The following is a 27,764-nucleotide window of genomic DNA, read 5'->3' on the forward strand; positions in this document are numbered from 1 at the left end:
GCTTGAGCTGAGGGTATGCTTCATTGGCTAGACTAGAGAGGCACTGCTTCCGCTCGCACTTTCAGGATCCACGCACCAAGGGTTTGCTTTTTGACTCCTTGGTTCGCCCAACGGGATGTACGGCAACCCTTGTTGGGAGCCAAACTTATCAGATACAGAGTGGGCCCGTGTGGAGCGGCTACAGGTTCTCATGTTATCACAGATGATTCGTGGTAAGCCATCCGTTCCTCATCAGATCATTCACGCCGAGTTTGGGTCACCCCCTTTACAGCTAGATGCCGCATTTTAGATCATCACGTACCTATATCGAGTCAGGGAATATGGGGATTATACCTCGGGGCATAGTAGGCTACCATGGATAGCTCTATCCTCTTCTATGGCACTTGCAGCAGGAGGGGACCAGAGGTGCTGGTATGCACGTACAGAGAGATGGTTTGAGCGACTGGGGCTTCACATGGATAGACTACCTCCCTTCCAATACAGCATGGATGCTCCGTTCTCTCCCCTCCTATCACATGAGGTCAACCAGGTTATTCATGAGGATCTACTACAGCTACACACATTTCGGACTTGGTTGCGACCGAGTGAACTCCCAGTGAAGCTTAGCTTCTACAGAGATCACTTCTTACATATCACAGCGGAGGGTTTCATTGACCCACCAGGATACACGCAGATCCACCTACCCCACTCGCTAAGGGTCTCTCTTGGGCAGTTCCGAGTCTCTTCACACAGACTTCACATAAGGAGCGGCATAGCAGAGCGACTACCCAAGGAGAGGCTCATATGCACACTGTGTGACATACAAGAGGTTGAGACAAAGGAGCATTTCATCTTCAGGTGTCCTGTTTACTATGAGATCCGAGGGCGTTTGCACTGTCTCTTCAGGGATAGCTATGGGATTTTGGCCCGTTTCCTCTCCTACTTGAACCAGCGGTGTTTGGCAGATTTCATTCATGAGGCACATAGACACCGCGAGAGGATACTCCGAGCACGGAGACAAGGAGCAAACTTCTTCCTTGGCTGATCCCTCTCAGAGTTCTATCACGGAGTTCTTTTAGCTAGATCACCTGGACCCCCACGAGACGAGGCCTCGACATGACCATGACCCGGAGCCTGTGACCCGACGGCTCAGACAAAGGGTCGACACACAGATCACACTTGGGGACATCCCCTCCTTGTTTCGAGTCGGAGCCCGACCGGCGGGGGTCACAATAGCCCTGGTCAGATGCAGAGCTACGACTAAGAGACGTGCCACCATCTACTGCTGAAGCCAAAAGCCAATAGGAATACCTCTAAGAGCAGTAAGCCAAAGAAAGTATGAGACTTTCTTGGCCCTAAAGATTTGCCAAAAATGAGGCCAAAGACCCGATAGATGATCTGAAATCCCTTGTGACTACCAGTTTTGAATAGTTGTGGGTAGAAAGTACACCCCCTTTCGGAAAACTAGAGGTGTCTGTCACTCCTCTAAGCAAGGACTACTAATGAAGCTAGGTATTGTAGGAAAGTAACTCTGTGTATCGAGTAATTCTTGTCATATCGTTGTGTGTCCTATAGCATGTGTCAAACATGAGTGACTTGCACTCTCTGTGGGCCTGATTAGGCCCCATTTGTAGTAGTGGTGTCTCTAAACCATGCTTAAAACCTACTGCTGACATCCTTTTCTCCTCTATCTAGGATGTACTTTCGGGTGGCATGAGGCAGCCTAGCGTCAGGAATGGTGCCTGCGCTTGCTAGGCTTGTGTCCACTAGCATGGCTGAAAATCAAGGTCCCATCCTGACATATCTGATCCACTTCTTCTCCTACGAAGAAGAATTATGTGATCTGCTGCTATCTGGGGTCGTGGCATAAGTCAGGTGACCTCGTATACGAAGAGTGCAGCGCATCTTTGGTTTGAGTAATCAATGACTCTACACATATCCCTGTATCCATGGGAGAAAAGACAGTGGTATCTCCCTCGGATCTCATAATACCTAGGGTATCACATCAGTATATGCTCCTCGGTATCCAGCTCATGTGTATCACAAAGGGTGAAAGACTAAGGTCTTTGTGGTGTCATGTGACCGGAATCTCGGGACATGCAGTGATCTAGAATCTATGAGATGATGTCTTGAGCTGATCTTGGTGGCTGAACAAAGCCACTCCTCACTAGGTAGAGGGGATGCTCCCTATAGAAGACCATCTTGCTCCCATGCGGTTGCAAGAGAGAGATCCATATCCTATGAATGTATATCTGCCATAGGTTGTCCCCGATGATCTGATGAGTCCCCTACTATGTCAGACATGGCAAGGGGGCATCCAGTGAGTACTGATATGAAGATAAATGGTCAATAGGCACCTCATACAAACATGACCATATTGGAGCCTCTTACATACTAGTACTAGTGAGTATTGCGATAAATGATCAATAGACATGTCTTGCAACCAGAACATTGGGAGACTCGAACATACCAGTACTACTCATCTCCCTCCTCAACATTAGTCGTTGATGGCCTACATATGTCCAATCAACACGCCTGACCATTCCAGATAGATGATCATCTAGAACGAGACATTTATGTGGAGGGGCCTTAAAGAAAACTTTGCCAAAATGATGTCATGTGGAGTACATCTCTTGCCCCAAATCATACAAGATAGCATCATGACCTGTAGTCTCTCAAAAGCACTCCATTCATAAGGTCTACGGTCCAAAAATCTCCTGCATAAAAGGCTGTTGGTCGAATGAGAGAATCACAGAGAAGTGATTTCATGCTCAAGTGCTAGGAATGTGCTTGAAAGCGCTGTCTCTCTAGTCTCAATGATAACATGTGTCCTCTGGTCAAGCATGCTTGTGCCGTTGGTTTCATGGTAAACTTGGGACCTATGAAAATGCACCCCTCTCACTGTCCCAACTGGCTCCTCTGCAGGTGTGAACGTCTCATGTTGGAGCTGACTTCAGTAGTGTTGAAGATCATAATCTTGGTTTTATCCAGGTTTACCCTCATGTCTTGGCTCTCACAAAAAGCCTACCATGCTGTCAAATGCAACTATAGCTCCTTTGTTGTGGTGGACCCAAACAAAAACACACAATAGACATACCCATATAGACGCCTATGGCAAGTAGACCCTATGAAAAACAAATGCCTATGACATGACATACCCGTAAGACATACCCCGGACGAACACCTATGACACACCGAGAGAGAACGAAAGAGAGAACGAAAGATGTATTTACGTCTTCAGGAGGCCTCATGGGCCTATGGGACAAAGTACAATCAAAAGAGTAACTCATACAAGTCAATCAGGGTTGAGGTAAAGGGCTTGCTAGGGCCCTTGCTGAGTGCTATGATAAGAAGCTCAAAAACCCAAAGCTAGTACTCAAAATACAAAACTAAGTGCCATAGCAGCTCTCTAGTGGTATGGGAGGATATCTCATATTTGTATCTATCGAGTCGTATCTCGTGGTGGTGGGGGGCCGTGGTCTCCATGATCTCTCTATCCTGTCGGCCATATTAAGAGTGATACCTCCGCTCTAATGGTCCCCATTGAGGAGAGATGAGATAGGCTCGGATGGTCCCCTTTGAGGAGAGCTGAGCTAGGCTAGACCTCTATCGTGCCTACTCTGGTCAACCTCTGTATCACACATGGTCTCTATGTCTCTAGCTCCACCACTACGTGTTGTCTCTTTCCACTAATCCGATTTGCCCTCATGTTAGCTAGCTCCTCCTGCTCCACTCCACTATGTCGTGGGGCTGACTAGAAATTAGAATGCGTAGAAATTTGTGACATGCCATTGTGCTCGATCTACCTATGTCTCTTGTCGCACTATCGCCTCCTGTTGTCTGATCTAGCCCAATAGGGTCTCTCTGTGCCATCGCGTATAGGCCAACACAAACCTTGTTATGAAAGTGGATCAGTCAAAGAATGGTCCAAAGCCCTGTCCCTCCTAAAAGAGGCGATGGTATCGCCCCCAGATCTCATAATAGAGACAAGTACATCGAAAATGCTCTTCTGTCTCCATATAATCCAATGTGCACAACCTACAAATCCGTTGCTCTCTGGGTGTGCTCGTGGCTCTCCTTGCCTTGATCCTCAGTTGATAGGATGAGATCCGTATCTGTCCAATGGCAATCCTCAATGCATGTGAAACTCCTCTATCCTCAAGGTATTGGGGTCTGATGATCACTCCATCCTATGATACTCTCAAGAAGTAGTCATGTGCTAGAACTGGATCTTGGTGGGGAGCTCATGTTTCCCCCCCCAAGTCCATAACGTGTGGAGTTGTAGTAGGTCCAACCATATGATACAGTTGATCTCATCTCGTGGGATCACGGGAAACAATGCATCCAAGCTCTATTGAATGATGGAAGTCAGTCCATTTGAATACCCTGATTAGTGAACCATCTAGATATACATGCAGACCATGCATGCTAACCCTTCTATCTTCAAGTCGCCTGGATGACTCAACTATAAACCTCAGTAGGCTCCAACTAGGCAAATCCCAAACCCTTCGAAGGTATGTCACTGTCTAAAAGATGACATCAATCTAAAGTGGTGTCATGGCAAACTTTTCCGTACTAGATGATGAGAAACTGAGGGCTTACTCCAGATCATCCAGGATCCCATAATCACCTGTGTCCTCTCAAATCTCCCCCAGTGAGTCGTCGAGATATCACTACTCCAGAAGAGTGTTGCATACATGCTTGTCAGCCTCACTAGCATCCCTTTTTTGAGAGGTCCTAAAGGTGTGCCTGGAAGCATTGCAACTCTAGTAGAGCTCCCTGACCTCGTGCAAGCTGCACGCTGGCTATATGACACATCGTGAAGATTGGTCCCATTAAGACTACCCCGTATGAATGCACGGTCTCATTAGAGTGAAGATATGCTCAAGAGTGGAATGCTATCTCCAAAATCCAGCCTATCCCAAAGCCCAACGTCCCTATGACTCTGTGTAGGAGCTGATCTCTCTCTCTCTCTCTCTCTCTCTCTCTCTCTCTCTCTCTAACACACACACATACTGATTCATAAATCTTGGCATGTGTGTGACCAATCATGAGAGTGCGGTAGTTCCGGATGTTAGTGGGATTCCCTACCTTGTATATCAGCACGATAGTAATGGTACTTCTTTTCCCCCCAGAAAAAAGGAGACTTCTATTAATGCTTGAAAAACACCATACTTATCAGCTTCCAAAAGGAGCTAAGGAAGGTAACTGCAATTAGAAAAGCCGGCTATCAGAATAGAGAAACCAGCCTGTGTCCAAAGATCCTAGCTCACTACCTAGAGAATCTCTGGAACAAGGGCTAACAGCCAGGGTGTCGGGCTATACATCCAATGGATATCCCCCACAAAAAGGGTGTGAAAGACTTCTGCAGGCCAAGCCTTGCAGAAATGCTCCCACCTTCTCGGCAGTTGCTCTCAATCTTGGAGTACCGTCCTCCCAAATGGCATGCAAGGTAAGACGATGTCCTACCAGATGGCAACGAGGGTAGCTGTCAAAGGGATCTGTTGTTCTCCTATCACGTAACTACACTTGTAGTCCGAATGTTCCAGGTAGTAATATTGGACACTGTCTCCAAAACAATATGCTTTGATGAGGGCGCTGGGCATACATAGGAAGGCAGCAATGCATTGTATATCTCTATCCAAAGGACCTGCTAGCCATGGACCTTGTATGCTGCTGACACTGGATCAATTGAGAAGGCATGTCGTCCCTCTGTGAGCCATACAACCATCCCTCAAGTGAAGTACCGCTGCATGGAAGCCACAATACTGAAGGCCACTAGCTAGATCCTCTGAGCTATTGAACATCCCTATAGTAAATGGGGAATCATCTCCAGAACTCCCTCTTTGCAGCAGAAGCATGTGCCATCTACCCACATCTGCACCCAACAGTAGTATCAGAGTAGGTTGTCTGATTTTGGGACATGCATTGCACTTGCTTCCTTCAGTCTGGATTTGAAAGTGCGCCATCTATTGCTCCAATTTCTAGTTTCAATCACTACCCACAACCCCATCGTTCAGCTACAACCTCTTGCACGTAGTCATCGTACATAAATCATCGTACGGTAATCATCAGTGTGCCTCTGCATTGTGCTAGCTCCATCTGTACATATCTACTCAGAACCACCCATAGCCTATTTGCATCATTTTGCTGTAGCCACACAAATTTGTCGTTTAGCCAATTTCAGCTGTTGCACAAAACTCTGCACATCATACAGCCTGACAGTACTATACGTCGTCTGCACAATTGCACATCTCTGTATGCGGATTGCAAGCGCTGCATCCGTACAACACTTGCATTCATCCAGCATGCCTTGGAGTTACAAGTACATGCAGTACGTCTCCAACATGAAGCAAATAAGAAATCTTTGACAGTAGAACTTGCATGCTGCACAAAAGTATATGTTGCAACGATACAAAGTTGGAAGATTGAAATGCACAACGCTCAATTCATTGAGTTGTATACCTCTTACAAAGCACAAGACAAGATGCTTTTTGCAGAGAAATTCGATGATGATGAGGGGATTAGAAGGAACCTCTTACAGCCCTAGTACTTCAGGACCATGAGAAACGAGGTGGCTTACCAATGATGTCGCAAGCCATTTTTATGGCACATTTTCTTATACCCAAGGTGTCCTAGAGACACAGCCAGACATATGTGTTCAGTAGTAACCCTCGACCAGCAGTTACTGAAGCCAAAGTGTCAAGTTAACTAATGCACCTTTTATGCAGCTCCGTTTTTTACTTTCTTTTCACCACTCATGTTGCGCCTTAGCACAATATTCAGCCAGTTTCCCATTTTTCCTTTTCACATCATATGGTGGCCATGAGCTCCTAGACAATACTTTAAGAGCATTATTTTTGTAAATATTGTGCACTCACAGTTTTTTATGCACATGCACATATTTCCCATAAAATAGACTTCTTTTAGTATGAAAGAAATAGCCAAGATAAGAAACTCAAGGCATAGATATATCATGCGGAACATGAAAAACCCATGGTAAAATACCACTCAAAGGATCTGCGAAATGAAAAACTTGATATGAATCAGGACTGTGGCTGGAGATGCTACGTCATACTTGTGATGGTCTCTTTTTAAAAAAAGACAACATCTCCACTCTCTGAGGAAAATCATCCACCTGATAAAAAGCAAGTGTAGAAGCTACCTGCATCCTCGACCAAATAGCCATCGTCGCAACTTTGCCTAACTTCTTCTTTTCCTCCTCCTCTCTCACTTCCCCCCGCCCCTTCTCTGCTTTCCCTTTCAAAATCACTTTTCTTTGGCCAATTGCAATCTCTCTGGCTTTTGTCTATCCTCCTCTCCCGCTACTCTACAATTGGCTCCCATCTCCCTAGCTATTCTTCTCCCTTCTTTCTAGATGTGCAAGGTCCTTTTGAGTTCCATTGGATCCTTCCGCTACGCGAGATCTATTCAGCTAAGCAAAAGGCAAGCAACACGTGTAGTGGCACGTACTCGTTGTTGTCATGAATGCTTTCCATGAGTAATTGTTCGGCCTCGTGGATCACCCGTGTCTCAGGGCCCTATGTACATTTAGTGTGCAATGCTACTTCACTACTTTGCTCCATGTGTTTCCTCCTCAATTACTTTAGTTGGTCCCACGTTTTACGTTCCATGCTATCTGTTTCAGTTAATTCCATGTTCTGATTCATTTTGTCGGTTCTAGTTCTTGTTGCATTGGTAATACCTTGTGCTTCCATTCGTATAACCTTCACTTTTCGGACCTAGTACCTCTTCTTGCTTTTCAAACTTTTCTGGTACTAGTTTCTACTTCCAAACTTTTCCTAATTTTAGACTCTTGGACTTCTAGACTCTAGACTTTCTCTTTGAGAGACTTGCAGGTAACGGAAGATTTCTTTTTCCACAGTTTTAAGTCGACCTTCCATTGTTCTAATTGGAAATGACCTCATCTTCCGCCAATCCTGTCCCCCCCTTTTCACCGGCCATGAGAACATGCGTTTTCTTTGAAGATGAGTTGTAGCAGCTCAAAAAATATGTGGGCTTGAGAGTATCACCATCCTCTCACTTAGAGGGTACTCACCTCCTCACATGTGTTGCACACTCTGCTATGACTCTCTCATATAGTACCATGAGTGACCACATGACATCATCTACAATCCCCAAGTCCAAAGTCATGAAATGAGCCAAGCCTAGGATATGCAGATGTTTGAGAAAGTCAAGTATAAAATCAGATGTAGAGCTAACAGATAAACAGATTTTAAAAGCACCCACAACGTTGCAATTCATAGAAGATATAAAGGGCTTTCATACTAGCTAGACTAGGGTGCAGTTAAAGCACATTGGCAGTCATCACACCACCTTTGCAGTTCCAAATCCTAGCACAGCTTAAGGTTTGTCCTTGGAGATTTAAGAATGAGAGGATCTTTCTTCCATCAGAGGATATCCAATAAATGAATCGTAGAAGAAAATAGACGAGAATACCTTCCTTCACCATCTGGAGAAACCTCCCATGCCACACAAACAGTGATGCAAAGTCCAGTTTGTTTTGCTACTTTTAAAACCTCTGCTTGAGCACCCAATGCATCAGCTGTGAAGAAAAAAACACATGTCTAAGTCAAAACCAAACCAACAAGGAAAAGTGATATCGTAAAAGTTTTGGGAACCAAAGGATGGAGAAGACTAGTCAGACACAAGATATTTGAAATTGACCATTAGTACCTTTGGACTTCAAATTTACATAATCATGTGCAGCCAGCATTGTTTTAGAAAGGGAATAAAGATTACTTGCACCCATATTGGTTATGATGCACACGTCATTCTTCACAGCTTCTGGAAGTAATAGTTGCATCCAATCTGAAACTGGCAACAGAGACATTTCAACATGCCGGCAATAGACACATTTCACTATGCCTTTACTGTACACAAACATCCTTTGGAAACTACAAATTAAGTTGAATGCCCTGCCTAATGTGTCATATTTTCAAGTGATTGGTTCTTCTAATGCTTTTATTTCAAATGCCTTTGATGTCACTTCAAATTGACTGCTTTCATATCTCATACAATCTCGCTAAGTCTCCTTTTAATTTGAGGGTAATTTGACCATTTAAAGGTGTTGTCTATGCCCTGGCTATGTTTCTCATCCCTTCAGGGATCGTATAAAGAGATCGAGAGTATTCTGCTTACTTATGTATTCCCCATGTGTATATGATGGGAGTGCAAATTCTTCAGCTCCTAAAATAGGAAAAGAAAAACTGGTTCTTGACTTCTTTTTTCCTTAAAGAAGACTTCTATTAAGTATGAGAAAAGCCCGACGAACGAAGTGCACAAGGGAAGAGTAATCCATGTGTCGCATGAGAAATACTTAAGAGCGTCAAGGCCTACACAACAAGAGAGCCTAGTAAGATCCAAGGTTCAGGCTGAAATTGCCATCTCAAACCTGAAGTGACCACTGAGAAGAGGAGACAGCCTCTCCATTACCTAAGGAAGAAAGTCCTCCTGGAAAAAGCATCCCTAGAAGCCCCTTGCATACTGAACCGAATGACCATTACAGTGTGTACAGTGTATGTCAGATAACAGGCCATGGTATCCATATGAAACCAAAATCAGCCCTCCAATCTGGGGTATTCCAAATAATATGTGCACCTACTGCAATACAAAACAAATCCAAGGCTGTCTTGAAGGAGGTGAGAATCTAGGGAGTTGCATCGAAAAAAATATCACGTCATCTGCAAGCTCACCATCTAGAAGCTCCTCATCTTGCTTGAGGGGAAGTCTTGGCCGAAAAATACCTGCTTGAGATGTCGAAAAGATATCATGGCTTTCACCATAGATAAGTACAATAAAGAGGCAAGAGGGCATCCTTGGCATGGACTGATCTGGAAATCTGAAATCTTACTCCTCTTAGCCCTCTGATAAGCATCAGGCTATGAGTTCATTTGTACAAGGAGGACACCCCTCATCTAAAAATCCAAAAAGTAGCAACCTACCCTCCAAGAAACCCTAGTCTACTCTGTCACAACCTGTCTCGAAATCCAAAAGTATAATGGATAAGATCTGGTAGAAGGGGTCGCAGCCACAAGTTGATTGCCTTTGCCAAGACCTTATATGTAGTGCCCAAGAGAGAGATGGGCCTCCATTGGATAACCAAATTTCTGCACTCCCCTTTGGGATAAGATAAATGAGATCCTAAGCGATTGAATCATGCATAGCACTGGAGTCCCAAATGCTCTACAAAGCTGAGGTGATATGATAACCATTCATGTCCCAAGAAGTAATGAAGAAAGAGGGGGTTTACTCTTCTGGACCAAGACATTTGACCTTTTGAAGGGCAAAAAGAGCAGTCATGAATTCCAGATTGGAGGCAAAATGCCTTTCTCTGTGGGGATTTTGACAATGTGCCACAGCTAGGAGATAATACATCTGGTCATACACATATGCTTGCCCATGGAGATGGCAATGGATTCAATCGGCCTTGTTGACTTATGGAAAGAGACACGGCCTTTGCTTCCTGGCTATACTTTCCAGCATAATGCACAGTCCGCTTATTGAGCCCATTTAAACCATTGGAATTTGTCCAATGCACATCAATATGGTGATTTCACATGTAATATGTGTATATATATACCTTTGTAAGACTAGAATAAGTCCAATCATACAAATTTAGAATTTTTTTGTTCTAAAGATTATGCTTTCCCACAGTTTGATCACGCTGCTCTTTGGCTGCAGCTGGCTGCTATTGATTAACAGTTTTTATAATATGTGGGCTGATTATGCTTTCCCACAGTTTGATCACGCTCCTCTTTGGCTGCAGCTGTCCTTCTATGATATGTAGCAGGATAGATTGCCAAATAGAAGGCTGCTATTGATTAACAGTAGTCTTGCAGCATGAGGCTTTTACAAATATGGTGCCGGATGCCATTATTTCTCTTTGGGCACACTGTCGCATGATGCTGATTATGCTTGGATAGCATTTGTTACTCAGATGCAGCATGTCATTCCTGACTATGATAATAATTTTATGCATGATCTCCGAGAGGATGGAGCCAAAGCCGAATCCACATGTCAAGAATTGACAGAAATTAGCATCTCCAATAATTATCTCAAGATGAGGCTGCTTGCCTGTTCTTCAATGCAATGATCGCAAGAAGGTGGAGAAATGGGAAACCAAGGCCAGGCAAAGAGCATTCACAGATAAGGGCTGTATCTCAAAAGAGTTCTTTAAGAGCTTGCATTATAAGAGGCAAACTGTCAATATTTACTAGGTTAAAAATTTGGATGGTATTTGGACCTCTTCCAACGCGCAGCTAGCGCAAGCATGTCTCTCTCACTTTGCTAAGCATTTTGGGCAGGTTGATTCAAGATCACATGCTATGATCACAGCTCGCCACGAACTTCTTCAGCACGCCATTCCGATTCTATCTCTACAACAAGATTTGCAACTTGAGGTCTCTTTCATGGAGAGAGAATTGAAGATGACATCGGAGCATGTGGAAAGTGGAAAAGTCTGGATTGCTATGGACTGACGGTGGAGTTTTTTCTACAATATTGGGAAGCCATTTCGCCTGATTTGCTTTATAGGGAAATACAACAAATGCCAGCCAGCTAGAAGAAAGGATTGTCAAGCTTTTTCCCAAAACACATTTGTGTGAGTCTTTTGCAAATTGAATATCACGAGCCAAAATACCAGTTGCTTTACTATCTTGATACAAGCAATAAATGACATGTGGCATTTTTCCCCCAAATTCCAAAGACTTTTTCTGTGAGATGAAATTCCATTTTACCGTATCAAAGTCCTTAGCAATATCCACCTGTTAGGAGAAAAACACCCTTGAACACCATCACCCCCATTCACAAGACAAGAGATCCCATGAGCCCGAAAAACTACAAGACCATTATGATTGGACATGCCATGTCCAAGATCTATGCATCAATGCTTGCTACAAAGGTTAATCTCTTGAGTAGCTATTGCATAAAAGAGAGCACTAAGAAGACAACCCTGCCGTCTCGAACAAAAAGGGGTCCATTGATTAGTAATATCACGAGCCAAAATACCAGTTTTTTTACTATCTTGATGCAACCAATAAATGACATGCGGCATTTTTTTCCCAAATCCCAGGACTCCGCTTGTGAGATGAAATCCCATTTTACTGTATCCACCTGTTAGGAGAAGAACATCTTGCTCAATATATTTGGCATATTCAATCCCCACATTGTTTGTAATATGTATGCAAGGAATAAAGCCATATTGAGTAGGGTGCAACCCTTCATGTAAAATGCCTTTGATGTGAGCCATAGCATCTTAGCAACCATCTTTTAGATATAGGCATGAGAGTAAGGGTATGGAGAGTGTGTGTGATCAAGGCAGCCCGATCCTCTAAGAGCGGTATGCGATCAATATCAATGAGTTGGAGTTCTCAATTTGATTGCAATTTCATCCCAGTGTGCTCAGCCCAATGAGCTCGTCTCAGATCATGAATTCAGCCAACAAACCACGCGGACTTCGACCTGTAGACAACCTCAGAAGTTGGCAAAATTCGGCATGGAAAATTCAGCCCTGTTTGCTATTTCAAAACAGTGAATTACAAGCTTCTATCAACCACCAATCTTGACCGTTTGATTCAGCTCTGTTGCTGTCCCAAAACAGCAAGTTCTTTTGCTGAATTACTGCGAGAAAAGTTTATCTTTGTTCAAGTTTTGGAGCTGTCCAAAGTGTGATTCAGAATTGGTTACTATTTCTCAACAATCCAGTGCTTTTTCGATCAACCAAGCTACGAAACAGTCCAGTATGATGGCTTCTAAACACAGACGTTCTGCTACCAAACGACCAAGCAAGAGGGGACCTATAATAGGGCTAGATGATGACCTTAATTGAAGAGTTTCTAAAAGCCAGAATCCAAGAGTTCAGTTTTTGAAGAAGATCCCTCGATTTTTAGATCTCTTCAAAGTTGATTATGGGGAACGCATGTCCTAGAGATAGTTTCTTCTCCCAAGGAACTGAGTCAAAGAGACTCCCCTAGTTCATGAAGTCGTCCATCTATTGCTTGAAAAGAATCCCCACAAAAGCGCCAAAGTTTGAGACAGCGTTCTTCTAATCCATCACCACCCCAAAAGCGTGATTGCTAGAGGGAAAGAGGAAGGAGTCTGAAGTTCAATAGAGGACGAACATGTCTTACTTCCCGAAGTAAGAAGTGCAAAAGAAAGTCTTCCAGCTCTGGTACTTCTTCTCCTTGTCCTCTCCTCCTTTTTACGTAGAAGACATTAAGGGAAGCATTTAAAAACCAAGGAAAGTTCAAAGGAGGAGGCAAGGAGCTTCTTTTGCTGCTGGCCCCACTCCACGCCTGGCTGATCCCACTGGCCCCCCGCCATCTCTTCCTGCTCCTCCGCCTCCCCCCGCCCTCCTCTCCCCCGTCCTCTCCTCCCCCCCACCATGTTCTCCTCCCCGTCATCTCTTCCGCCCCCGCCCTCGGCCTTCACCTTGACCTCCCGCTGCCATCTCCTCCACCTCCCGCTGCCATCTACTCCACCCCACCATCTCTTCCACCCCCCCGGCCTTCCCCTCAGCCTCCCCCCCCGCCATCGCCTCCACCTCTCGCCGCCCCCCCCCTCCCCTCCCCTACGCCTCCTTCCGCTGCCCCCTCGCCTTCCCCGCCTTCTCCACCTCTACCCCCCCCCGCCTCTTCGCCTCCTCCTCCCTGCATCCCCCCCCCGGTCCCTTTTTTGCCTCCATCCCTTCCTTCTCCCTCCTGTCCTATCTTCTTCCGCTCCCCTCCTCCATCGACATCTCTCCACCTGCCCCTCCTCTTCTCTTTTTTATATTTTCTCCCTTTGCAGCAGTGGGAGTTTTTTGTGCTTGTTTAGAGAAAGAAGATCTTGGTGGTGACCCTTGGTCTCACCAGAGGGGCTCTATGGCAGCACCTTGGAATCCCACAGCCGTTAAGGTCCTTCTTTCTCCAGCCGACAAGCAACAGGTACAACAAGCAGTTCAGTCCCTCCAGGATAAGGCAATCGTGGGCATAATTGTGGGCCTCACACCCACAAGGAGACAGGTGCGAGAGTGGATCCAGGCGAGCTTGGCACTAGAGGGTGACCACATTCAGGAGGTCACCATCTAGGGAAAAGGCGTCTTCCTCATCCACCTGAGCTCCCCCGATACTGCCTCGACACTTGTGGAGCAGAGCCCCATCCTCCTTGGCCTGCATTTGGTGTACCTTTTCCCTTGGTACCATGGCTTTACAGTGCAGGACATGGACACGACACACCATGTTCCCCGTTTTTCGATTACGCTCTACTTCCCGAGACTCCCAAAGGAATATAGATCCATCCTCCCCTCCATTGGTCGAGCATTTGGCACTGTGCTGGAGTCTCCACCCGATTCGGCCTCATCCATGGTAGCAGACGATGGGATCCCCAGGATCATTTTGGTGGTTGAGAGCCCAAAGTCCCTCACAATGCGACTTGCAACTTGTGACCTGGGGACACGTCCAGTGATATGTACATTGGCCAACTCGGTCACTTTCTCATCTCTCTTGTCTCTTCCCGATATGGGGATTGTTCACCAGTGTAGGATTTTCTTATTTTGCTTATGTTGTGGAGTTCACCGGTGATTGTCATGTTAGCATAGTGCACTCGTACGTCGTCGTTCACTGCAATATAGCATACGACACTCGCACACTACTACACGGTGCGCTCTGCACGATCCATTGCATTAGAGCATTGCAAAACTTATGCTTCTCACGCCAGTGGCCTTTGGCCTCCGGTAACACCTCCGGAAGGATAGGAACCCCTCCCCTCAAACAGTTTATGGCGATCACGGTGGGACACTGTTGGTATTGAGTAGCACGAGTGAAGTGGTCATCTAGGGTCCTAGAGAGAGGTCTTATGCCGAGTAGTTCTGAAACCTTTGAAGGAGCTAGTGAGAGAACTAGGAGATACTTGAGGAGAGTGGAGAAAAGACTTCCGGCAGACCAAACTAGGTACAAGAAGCATTACGTGCGACGTAAGTTTGCGAAGCCCTCAACTCGAGCACAAAGTGAGCCCACTGGAGCAGTAGCCACAGCAAGTAACTTCATCGACACTCTCATTGACTTGGATCAATAGGAACCCTAGTGGTCTGATCCAGACTCCGGAGAAGAAGAAGTGCAAAGCGGAGAACAGGTGAAAGAAGAAGAGGGTACTAAGGACGAGGGCTCCTCAAGGACTCATCAAGGTCAAGGCAGCCCCTCTCCTCCTCCTGCAACGATGTCTTCATCAACCACCTCTTCTACCGGAGTGGTGACTCCATCTACTCCCGCCTCGACCTCTTGTGGACAAGCTGCTACTTCATCTGTTATGCATAGCTCTAGGCTCCTAGCTAATCCTTCTTCTACATCTATCCCATTGGGGGATACTTTTGCTCCAGCCATGCCTTTACCTGCCATGATGGTTTCATCTCCCTTTCCATCCACACCGGTGTTGCCTTTTCCACCACCTCCTTCCTTCCCTTCTACCTATTCATCCATGACTTCAGCTCCGTCCCTCTCTTTCCCAAATGCTCTCCCATCCTCTTTCACCCCCACATCTTCCATGTTCTCACCCTTTCCCTCTGCAACACCGAGACCCCCCACTTACGCGCTACCATCTGGGTACACTCCCTCTATGACTACATCAGTAGTGACTTCCCCATTGTGGTCCTCCACAGGAGGAGTTGTCGGGGTGGTCTCCTCCTTGGGAACACCAACACTCATTACAGCCCCATCGGGACTCCCTCCAACTCTTGCATCTTCTCCAACCTCTCGGGTGGGGATGGCCATTCTCAGTCCCCCAAACAGAGCTAGACTTCTTGAGCTACTCAACAAGGTCCACGTGAAGACTCAAAAGTTCAAAGGCCACCTCCATGAGGATGCGGAAGCTCATGTGAGGAAGTTCCTCACAGCATGTAGAGCTAAAGGTGTGGAGAATGAGCATGCGTTCCTTCACATCTTTCCCTCGTCATTGGAGGATGCCGCGGATGTATGGTACAGTCAATTTCCTCCGGACCACTTCCAGACGTGGACAGACCTAAGGGAGGAATTCTTACGTACTTTCAAGTTGGAAAAATTCGAACACATGATTGTCCAAGAGTTATCCACTGACACCATGAAGCCTGAAGAAAGCATCTCTGAGATGTACACAAGGATGAGGGTCTTGGCGACAAAGATGTCTGTGCCACCTAATGATGCTATCATGAAGGAATGGTTTTTGAAAGCATTACCCCCTTCCATCGCTATAAGGTTGGTGGATAAACTCCCTGAACATGCCTCACTTCAAGACTTCCTAAAAGAAGCTGTCAAGATGGAACGGTCACAGTTAAGCTTTGCCTCATCAACGAATACGACCACCCAACTCCCAAGAGAGGAGGGATCATCCGCATGGCAGCAACTCAAGAAGGAGTTAGAAGAAATCAAAGAAGGCCTGAAAGATAGAATAAAGGTGGATGGCCAATCGTCCTTTGAGGCCCGAATTCGAAGTGGCCTTTGGTGCACCGAATGCAAGGGTTCTAACCATGGTTACTAGGAGTGCCCCTCCAAGCGAAAGGTACCTACTTCTACCTCATTTTGTACATTTTGTGAGATCCATGGACATGATGCCTCTGAGTGTCGGTACCTCAAAGGAGCTGTCCCAATAGAAGAGTGGAACCCGCATCCCAAGTGAAATATGGTTGATGTAGTAGTGGCGGGGGAGGGCAACAATCCCCATTTGATTGGCGCAGTGTTGGGCGCTGTGACACGATCACATACAAAAGGTGACAAATGTAAGGGTGACTCAGAGTCAGCACCGGAGACCTCAGCACCAATGAGTTCGACAAGTGTTCCCCCACCGAGGTCATTCTCCTCCTCCAAGGTACACAGTACGCCCAGGAATAGACCACCCATGCTGGCTTCTGATAGTGATTCAGAAACAAACTCGAAGGGCCCACAGCCATTAAGGTCAACCACTAACTCTGGGAGTGCCTCATCCTCGGGTGATCATTCTATGCCTTTGAGGTATCAGGAGGTAGTAAAGGGTGTCACGAGAGATCTTCAAACAAGTTCTGAAGATGAAGGTAGCACACCTCAGCTTCCATCCCGCAAGTCCAGAACTGTGAGGTTTGCAACAGAAGTGACAACCCCCGGACAGTACCGGGATAAGGAGGCACGAGTAGGTCCTTCCACTTTGTCCCCAACAGCACTCAACAGAGAAGAGGCTATGGGGACAAGACCTAGTCCTGCCCAGGAAAAAGGGAAAGGAGTAATGGAAGAGAAACCACTGGAGACAATGACTCATAGTTCAGACCTACATCCACATCCTCGTGTAAGCTTCGACCCTCGGCCAGAGGCTAGGAGGATGAGGTTGTAGAAGGCTAATGCTAGTGTCCACCACTACTCCCTGTTTGAAGATCTTATGAGTTTCAAACCCAACCTCACTCTACGACAACTTTGTCTATTGTCCCCCCAAATCAAGCATCAGACTATTACATTTCTGAATCACCTCCCAGGAGGTCGACACAAGGGATCTACTCCAAGTGGGCCAACACCAGAGACATTACCGGCTCAGTGGTCACTAGGGGTACTACAGTGGACACCACAGATCGTACTGAGGACAATGATGGTACTGCAGTAAACATTGAGGATTGTCCAGTGGCCGACATGGAGGACATTGGTCAAAATGATGCTGACAATACTATAGGATACAATGAAGGATCTACTAGGGACGAGGCTAGTACTGCACAACCCACCAATGGTACTCCAGAGTACAATCATGGTATTACGGTGCACAACCATGGTACTACGGTGTACAACCATGGTACTGCTGAGTGCAATGATGGTCATAGAGAAGACAGAAACACTAATGAAGACGAGACTGATGGTGATAGTGATTTAGAAGAAAGTGACATAGACATTGCTGAACTTGAGGAGAATCACCACCAACAGCTTGAGGTCTTGGGCGGACCCAGGGTGCATACCGGATATAGAGGTGAAGACATGGCCGATCTCACTTTGCTTGACCTTTTCTTATCGGAAGCCGACCACCCCTCAATTCAAGACCTTCCGGAAACCACTTATGAGGTGGAAGGCTTACCTTACCGGGGCATGCTGAAACAGTCACCGAGGCATCGAAGGCACACAACATCTGCAACATCTACTGATTCTACATCTCAGTCAATGCCTGAGAAACCCCCAATTACTTACCCCCCATCTTGGTTGAGAGAAGTGGAGGGGGACTTTCCCCTTGAAGATACTCCAGCACATACAGGACTGAGAATGGGTGAACCAAGTACCTCAACATCCCAATGCATTGCCCCTGTTGATGAGGCACGGAACTGGCGGTATCTCAACATTGGAAGTGAGGACCAACCCAGGCATTTGAAGTTAGCCAGTTGGGTCTGGGAACATGACTATCTTCTAGCTGCAGTCACCGACCTTTTTAAAGAATTTGTGGATGTCTTTGCTTGGTCCTACAAGGATCTGAAGGGGGTGCCCGCACTGATTTCATGGAGCATAGCATCGACTTATATCCAGATGCAAACCCTGTGATTAAAGGTCCATACCGCATGAATCCCAACTACGGCAAGGCAGTCCAAACAGATATACAGAAAATGGAGCAAGCAGGATTAATCTACCCAGTGGATTACTCCAATTGGGTCAGCGGAATTGTCATTGTACCCAAAAGAGAGACCGGCAAACTTAGAATATGTGTTGACTATCGGAGTTTGAATGCTGCAACACGACATGATAGGTTCCCCCTTCCCTTCACAGATAGAGTGTTGGAGACAGTGGCAGGACATGCTTTATACTCATTCATGGATGGATATAGCGGGTACAACCAAGTCCGAGTGAAAGAACAGGATCAGCCCAAGACTACCTTTGTCACTCAATGGGGAACATACGCCTACCAAATGATGCCCTTTGGACTATGTAATGCCCCGGCAACCTTTCAACGACTTGTAACCAAACTCTTTCAAGAGAATATCGGCAAGTTTCTTGAGGTATTTCTAGATGACTTCTCCGTTTTTAATGGTAAATCGGCCTCCCATCTTGATCCGGCCATACAAAATGATCATCTACATAAGTTGAGATGGGTCTTTGATAAGTGCAGAGAAGTGCGCTTGTGTTTGAACCCTGACAAATGTTTCTTTCTCGCACTCCGAGGTGTTCTCCTTGGTCATATTGTTTCTGCTGAGGGCATGACCATGGATCCCGCAAAGGTAGAGGTGATCATCTCATTGCCCATCCCTCGTACACCCAAAGAGGTGAAGTCCTTCTTAGGGCATGTAGGATATTACCGAAGGTTCATACGTTTCTATGCCGACATTGCTATTGCACTGACAGAACTCCTACATCAAGACCGATCGTTCGTTTGGGCCACCCCACAACAACTAGCCTTTGATGATCTGAAGCATCGCCTCATGAAGGCCCCCATCCTCAGGCAGCCCGATTGGGATGTAATTTTTCATGTCCATGTGGATGCTAGTGGGTGGGCAGCAGGTGCTATACTGGCTCAACCTAACCAGGATACCAAGATTGATTTGCCGATCTACTTCGCGAGTCGACAACTCAATGGCGCAGAACGCAATTACAGTACCACAGAAAGGGAGGGCCTCGGCATGGTTTATGCCATGACCAAGTATCGTCACTACCTCTTGGGCAACAAGTTTGTGATCATCACTGATCATTAAGCTCTTAAGTATTTATTGAATAAGCCTACTCTTGGTGGCCGGATAAGCAGATGGATTCTTCTTTTTCAAGAATTTGAATTCGACATTGTGGTGAGGGCTGGGAGACTGCATCAACTTGCAGACCACTTGTCCAGGTTACATTCCGAGGAACTAGCCAGTGGTATCACCGATGACTTACCCGATGCGGGCTTGTTCGGAATAACGGCACTACCTAATGAATGCCTATTTGCGGTGGACTGCTTCCCACCATGGTATGCCAACATAGTACACCTCTTGTCTACAGGTGGCTTTCCTCCAGGATTAACTCCAACAGAGAAACGCAAACGGATCCTTCAAGCTGCTCCTTTTAAGTTGATTGCAGGTCAATTGTACAAGCTCGGGAAGGATCAGATCTTGAGACGGTGTGTGCTTCCGCACGAGACACAATCCATTCTTAAAGAGGCACATGCTGGCATAGGTGGAGGGCATATGGCCTCAGATGCTACTGCTCGGAAGATCATGCGAGCAGGGTTCTGGTGGCCCAAGCTCTTCCGCGACTGCCATGCTCATGTGACCAGATGTGATTCATGTCAACGAGCGGGCCCCAAGCCTACAAGGCGTGAGTACCTCCCTCTCAAACCATTCACTCCGGTGCCTCCCTTCTATCGCTGGGGATTGGATTTCATTGGACCCATCTCTCCTGCCACACGCCGAGGGAACAAGTATGCTCTGCTTGCCACCGACTATGGAACCAAATGGGTCGAAGCCAAGGCAGTCAAGAACTGTACAGCCCAGGTAGTAGCCACATTTCTATATGACCAGATCATCTCTCAGTTTGGTTGTCCTGTTGAGTTGATAAGTGATAGAGGGTCTCACTTCCTAAATGACACCATTGCTGCACTAGTTCACCTGCTACAAATAGTTCACAAATTTTCATCTCCCTATTACCCACGTGCCAATGGTCTAGCTGAGAGCTCAAATCGCACAATGTGCGGGATCGTGCATCGACTTTGCCTAAATTCTTTAGCCGATTGGGACGACATACTTCCATTCACCCTTCGAGCTGGTCTATGGACTAGAGGCCGTTATGCCTTATGAATTTCATCTTGACACTCACAGGATTCTTCCAGACAAAAATGACAACTTTGAAGCCTTCACAATGGAACGCTTGTGGGATTTGGAAGCACTGGCAGAGCATCGACGTGAAGCAGTTTTAGCTCAAGAAGTTTGGCAGAAGCGACAAAAAGCTTGGCATGACCGGAACCTCAGAAAAAGAAATTTCAAGGTCGGAGATTTAGTACTCTTGTATTCCAGTAAGTTTCTCAAACACAAACCTAAGTTTGTGAGTGGTTGGACAGGTCCATTTTTCATTGCCAAGCTTATCCCAAGTGGCAGAGTCTACTTGGCCACTCTGGAAGGCAGACTCCTACCTGCACCGGTGAATGGGTCACGCATCAAGAGGTACCATGATCAATGAGAAAACACCCTCCTAGTCCTTCTCCTTCCTGGTGACATCTTCTCCCTCTGAGTGAGGGCCACTTTCTCTTTCTACAAGGGTCCTCTCTGCCCCTAGTGCCACTTTCTCTCTCTACATGGCTCCTCCTCTCTCCCCTTGGTGCTAATTTTTCTCTCTAAATGGGTCCTTCTCTTTTCACCCGAGTGTCACCTTCTCTTTCTAAGTGAGCCCTCCATTTTTCACCCTGAGCCACTTTCTCTCTCTAAGTGTGACCACCTTTTTTTCATCCCGTGCCACTATCTCTCTCTAAATGACCACCCTTTAAATGCGGCCTCCCTTTTTCACTCTGTGTCACTTTCTCTCTCTAACTACAGCCTCCCCTTTTCATCTTGTTTTACAAACTCCTTCTCCTTCTACCTTCTCTCCAACTTCCACCTCCCTCTTACAAACACCTCTTTCCACCCTCTGTTCAACTCCCTACCTCTCTCTTACAAACACCTTCTCTTTCCACCCTATGTCCAACTCTCCACCTCCCTCTTACAAACACCTTCTCTTTCCACCCTTTGTCCAACTTCCACCTCCCTCTTACAAACACCTTCTCTTTCCACCCTCTGTTCAACTTCCACCTCCCTCTTACAAACACCCTCTCTTTCCACCCTTTGTCCAACTCCTACCTCTCTCTTACAAACACCTTCTCTTTCCACCCTATGTCCAACCCCCTACCACCCTCTTATAAACACCTTCTCTTTCCATCCTCTGTCCAACTCCCTACCTCTCTCTTACAAACACCTTCTCTTTCCACCCTATGTCCAACTCTCCACCTCCCTCTTACAAACACCTTCTCTTTCCACCCTATGTCCAACTTCCACCTCCCTCTTACAAATACCTTCTCTTTCCACCCTCTGTCTAACTCCTACCTCTCTCTTACAAACACCTTCTCTTTCCACCCTTTGTCCAACTCCTACCTCTCTCTTGGACTAGACATGGATAGACTACCTCCCTTCCGATACAGCATAGATGCCCCTCATCTCGAGTTGACTCGCCACGAGCTTAGCCAGGTCACGAGAGCAAACTTGCTGCAGCTTCATACGTATCGCACTTGGATTTATCCCACGCAGCTTCCGACGAAGATGGCCACATATCGTGACCACTTCCTTCGGATCTCAGAGGATGGATTTGTCATTCCACCAGGCTATACAGGTATCCACATGTCCCACTCACTGAGGATTGCCCTTGGCCAGCTTAGAGTCTCTTCGCATTAGCTCGAGATAGAGACTGGTAGGATGCGACGCATGGAGGATGGACGGCGACCAGGCCGAGAGACCAGGATCTGCCCTTGTTGCACCATGGGAGAGGTGGAGTCAGAGGAGCACTTCATTTGCAGATGCCCGCTATATTATGAGCTCAGAGGTAGATTCCACTGTCTCTTCACGGATGGCTTTGGACCTCTCTCACGAGTGATGGACTACGAGGATCAGCATTGCCTAGCTCTTTATGTCAGGGAGGCCACTATGCTTCGACGAGACTACCTCAGAGACCATCAGCACAGACCGGAGCGTGATAGAGCCCAGCCTGATAGAGCTCAGGCACACGCTATACCAGAGGACAGAGACCAGGAGGAGCACGAGGAGGTCAGAGCTCACACAAGACACATGCCTCCACCCTGTGGATGTACATATGAGATGGTTTGTAGACGCCGCAGGATCTTGTTACATAGGGGACGTACTCGTCGCTTCATCTCCAGACGATCCAGGATGATGGCAGCTTTTCGGAGGAGACTTACTCATGGAGATCTCGCCCCACCAGCCGCTCACCTCACCTTTGCTCAGATTTGTACTCTCATAGCAAGAGGCAGAGTCGATGGACAGGATTTCCAGTATTATTTTGGTTCTCAGACTCCGTGACACCTGGACTTGTATCTTTGCATTGGCATATTGTACTCATCCCCCAATTTTGCACCCAGGGGCGGTTTCCTTGCATCTAGTTTACTTTGTATTTAGGCTCAGATTTGACATTATGTACTTTCACTTGCATTGTATTGCGTAGCACTTAGATGATATTCGACGATGCCTCTTCTTTGTGGCACGTTGATTTTGTGCTATCTTGTATGCAGAGTTCTTGATGTCCCATGGGCCCATTTTGGCCTTTAGTGGACAATAATACACTTTCTTTCTTTCTTTCTTTCTTACAAACACCTTCTCTTTCCACCCTATGTCCAACCCCCTACCTCTCTCTTACAAAACCCTTCTCTTTCCACCCTCTGTCCAAATTCTACCTCTCTTACAAAACTCTTCTCTTTTCACCCTATGTCCAACCCCTACCTCTCTCTTACAAAACCCTTCTCTTTCCACCCTATGTCCAACCCCTACCTCTCTCTTACAAACACCTTCTCTTTCCACCCTATGTCCAACCCCCTACCTCTCTCTTACAAAACCCTTCTCTTTCCACCCTCTGTCCAAATTCTACCTCTCTCTTACAAAACTCTTCTCTTTCCACCCTCTGTCCAAGTTCTACCTCTCTCTTACAAACACCTTCTCTTTCCACCCTATGTCCCACCCCCTACCTCTCTCTTACAAAACCCTTCTCTTTCCACCCTATGTCCAACTCTCCATCTCCCTCTTACAAACACCTTCTCTTTCCATGAAGGATCCCTGCATGCTCAACCAAATGGCCATCAGAGTATGTATAGTATTAGTCCATATACTTGCCATAGACTGGAAGGGATGAACTTGTGAACCCTCTATCGCCTCCGTACATCTGGCCCTCCATTTTTGCCATGCTGTAATCCTAGCCAAAATCTCCCATGATGTGTTTACCAAGGCATGAGCAGCTCTGAAAGGAGTGAAAGGAACATCCTGAAGGGAACAAGAGTCCACAAAGTATCGTAGTATAATGAAGGCTGAATCTGAGTCATGTCCCTCGAAAAACACCTCAAGGCCAGTGAGAGAGAACCATGCCATTGATCCCCACGTCATGAAGAAGGGTGCTCTATGAAAAATACAAAGATTCCTAGCAAGACCCTTCCAAATCGTCCTCGCCCGTCTGCACTCCCAAAGGCAATGCTGAACTGACTCAACTGCTGTGTGGCATCATGGGCAAGTAGGGTCAGCCCCTCGATGTGAGGTTTGGTGGTAGGGGTTATCAGATTGCTGCTTGATGCAAAGATTGATCAGGCATACTACTGGCTACTCCAGAAGTGTGCAGATTTGCTCAAGGTGGAAGTCTCCTTCATGATGAAGTCGGCACGAAAGATTGGCATTGAGCCGGTGTCCACCCTAGTAACCAACGTACAGACACGGACTACTCGCTCTCAAAACCCTTGATAAAAGTTTGTGAATAGTTGTGAGCTCCTCAACCAAGCTTTTCTCTTGAGCACTACACAATGACATAGAGTTTGTTTACATATACATTTGACACGTGTGCACATATGCATGTTCATAAAATCCAACTTGTATTGTGTATCTCAGTGTGTGCACATGTGCATGTGCATGTGTTTCCATATGTGTATATGTATGTGTGTGTGGCTTTTAGTGAGTGTGATGAAGTTCACTACATGTACATTTGTGCGTGCAAGTATGCTCAATGATAACCATAAATGCTACATGCTACCTATCAAATTGATTTTGACATCCATTTGGATATGGATGTCTTGAATCAGATGTTCTACATTAGCTTTAAAGATGTACATGATGCATATTAGTTTCACACTTGTAGACCATAGTCTATCTTCCACATGTATGTATGCTATACCATGGTTTTCATGCTATCATCACTTGCTCCTCACTTCCAAGCATTAGGACTAAATTAATTTTGTCATTTGTATTTATCAAGAGCTTATGTACCTTTAGTAGTTGTGCATGTAATGGTTTCTATCTTTTTAATGTGTCCATAATATGAATCTTATGGTGTGAAAAGTCCAATCTCTTTTTTGATGCTTTGGGATACTACTTGAGATCACAGGTGGCAAGCCTCACAGGGTTGAGACTCCCAATCAGACAGGAGGAGGGGCTGCTAGACTCTGAGTTTGCAAATGACACGGCCTTGTACATAGAGGGCACCGCAGTGAACTTGGAGAGAGTCAAGGGAGCCTGGCTATATCCAATGATGACTCGGGTGCGCAGATCAACTGGACAAAATACATAAGTTTCTTCACATGCTCTGAGCAGGCAGACACAGGAGATTCAAGAGTGGGGGAGCGACTTTTGGCTTCCGCTGGATACCGCGAGGCCAAACAGCGAGATACCTTGGATGCCAGATGGGTATTGATATTACAATAGAGCAGCAAATCGTCCTGGTCCTCCAGAGTGTTCGGGCAAGCTTCTCTACTAGAGCTCGGTCAAACTCTCCCTATCGGGCCATGCCTTAGTGGCAAACCAGGTCCTTCTTGCCATGGCCTGGTATATCGCCTCCTTCTGGTGTTTTCACAAAGGATGCATTGGGCAGCTTCGACGGTTGGTTCGGAACTTCCTTTGGGCAGGATCGGGCGGCACGAGGAATACTAGATCCCGGATCACTTGGCAGACGGTGATCATGCCGTAGGCATTGGGAGGCTTGGGTATCATTGACTCGGAGATGCAAAGCAGAGCCCTCTTGGACAAGTTGGTTGTGCACGGCCTCACCCTAGGTGCAGAGCCTTAGAAGCTCCTCTTATAGAGAGGGCTTCTCAGGAACACCCCACGCACTGGGTGGCAGTGGCAGCATTCACACAAATGGATCTTCTCAGAGGTCCTCCCAACGGGGAAGGGTTCCCCCTGATGAGGAGCCTCAATAGGGTCTGGCAAAGATTATCAGGGGGCCTCATTCGTGCTCAGCCCCACCGTAGAGAGGAGTTTGAGCGTCAGCCCCTCGTTTGGCACCCAAAGATCAGGGATCAGTGGACTCACATTGGTTGGGCTCCTTTGGCAGATGGAGCAAACTACCCATGGAGGCAGCACCGAGGCTTGGCGCCTTAGCGCATTTGCAAGGGGCAGGGCAGTGGATGAGAGAGATTGACCTAGCCATCCCTGAGTCCTGGTGGGAGGGACTTCGCATGTGGATGGACAACAGATGGTTGGGTCAGTTTTCTCGGACTGGAGTCCCCTTGAGGATGATGATGCAACGAGGCAACACGTAGCCGGGTTTTTTTCATGTAGGCCCTAGAGGCCTACTTCAGGCACTCACTGAGAGAGACCCAAAGATTGATGGGAGTCTGGATGGGATTCATTGGTAGATGATCAGAGTGGTGGGACGATTAGGGGAGGAGTGGCACATTGATCTCCCAGTATCCTAGAGCAGGATGCCCAAGACGGTGCCTCTGGCTTTGGGAGAGTAGGCCCTTGAGGAAGGTTTAGTGGGATCCGAGAGAGTGGTTTCGGCCCTCCAAGATCGACCTTGCCAAGCAGGTGGACGAGGTGCCCTTCTTTTCCTACACCACACGGATTGGTAGAAGTCTTCAAATGGACTCGTCGATTTGGACCCCTTCGAGTGAAAGGCATTGGGTGGCCCAGAGAGTGTCCCGAGAGGTCCGTTCCAAGTTTTGGATGCAGTCATGGTCCAGTTTGTGGCCGAGGATGATCTCCTACTTCTTTTGGATGGCCGCCCACCACGGAGCTTGCCCATTGGCCCGTGGTTGGAGCAGATGGGGTGAAGAGGCAGTGTCATTGTTGCTCTGCTGGATTTTTTGAGATGATCCCTCATTGCCTCTGGAGCTTTCGTAGCGCAGCAAAGATTTGGATAGGGGCCCTCAAGATTATGACCCGCATGCAGAGCCTTCAAAGGGATTACACCTGGAGGTTGGTGGCCTAGTTGACTGAGAGAGGACACGCGTTCCAGATTGATGAGGTCTCTCCAGCTTACCAGATGCAGGGTCAAAGCATTCAGAGGATAGAGCTCCATGACGCGGTCCCTCCTAATAACCCCGATCCTCGTTCTCCTCCGGAAGACAACGTAAGGGAGGTAGTAGCTAGTATCACGGCATGGAACATTTGGGTTGCTCGCTGTAGTCTGGTGATGGGTGAGCATCCGGTCCCACCCTCGGCTACATTGGTCGCCATCTGGCAGGATATCATCTACACCCTCCGCTCCACCTGGGAGTGTGGGACCCCGGGCTCCAAGGCAACTGTTATGAGGCGCGCTCGTTTCTGCAAGGCTTGGCCTGCAGGAATCTTCTACACATTCACTTCGTGAGGGATTCACTAGTTGTATAGTCCCCCCACATGGCTGTTAGCCCCTGTCCAAAGATCCCCTAGAAAGTGAGCTGGGTTTCTCTAGAATAGGCTGGTTTTTCTTCTTTCAGCCTTTTTCCAGTTTTTACATACTTGGCACCTTTGGGCCCGCTGTTTTGTATGAAATCTTTCAAGCATTAATAGAGGGTTCCTTTCTTTGCCCAAAATTTTTTTTAAAAGGAGGCGGCAAGTTTGTTTGCTTCATCACTTGTGAAAAAGCCTATGGACAAACGGAGAACGCTATAGAGTTGATACACCAATCTGATGTGACTTTTCGTACTGAGAAGTTTCAAGAATCCTCCAAGCTACGGATGGTGAGTCTACATCTCATAGACATGGCAGCTGTTTCATGGAGTGCACAAAAGGTTGCAGGAAAAGCTCCTAAAACATGTGTAGAATTTAAGAAAGTATTCTATCAATAGTTTACTCTTAAGGTCTTGAATGAAAAGATGTTAAGTTTAGAAGACAGAAGTAGTTAGGAATATGCTTGATTTGA

At 46.7% G+C, this 27,764-nt stretch overlaps 1 protein-coding gene across 6 annotated transcripts in view; it reads right to left on the minus strand.

Moving 5' to 3' along the window:
- The window catches only part of LOC147884603 (propionyl-CoA carboxylase), a 120,781-nt gene that overhangs the window by 64,085 nt on the left and 28,932 nt on the right, over positions 1 to 27,764 (minus strand). For 5 of the 6 annotated variants that reach the window (XM_087397436.1, XM_087397440.1, XM_087397434.1 and 2 more), the window contains 2 exons: positions 8,743 to 8,817; positions 8,440 to 8,545 (listed from right to left, as the gene is read on the minus strand). In XM_087397436.1, coding sequence (XP_087253562.1) covers positions 8,440 to 8,545; positions 8,743 to 8,817 — 181 coding nt within the window. The remainder of the gene's footprint in view (positions 1 to 8,439; positions 8,546 to 8,742; positions 8,818 to 27,764) is intronic. The other variant, XM_087397438.1, reaches the window with a different exon arrangement.

Source organism: Dipteris shenzhenensis, chromosome 26 (genome assembly GCF_047967505.1).
Source record: "Dipteris shenzhenensis isolate YYH24624 ecotype China chromosome 26, Dip_SZ_1.0, whole genome shotgun sequence".
Lineage (NCBI taxonomy): Eukaryota > Viridiplantae > Streptophyta > Polypodiopsida > Gleicheniales > Dipteridaceae > Dipteris > Dipteris shenzhenensis.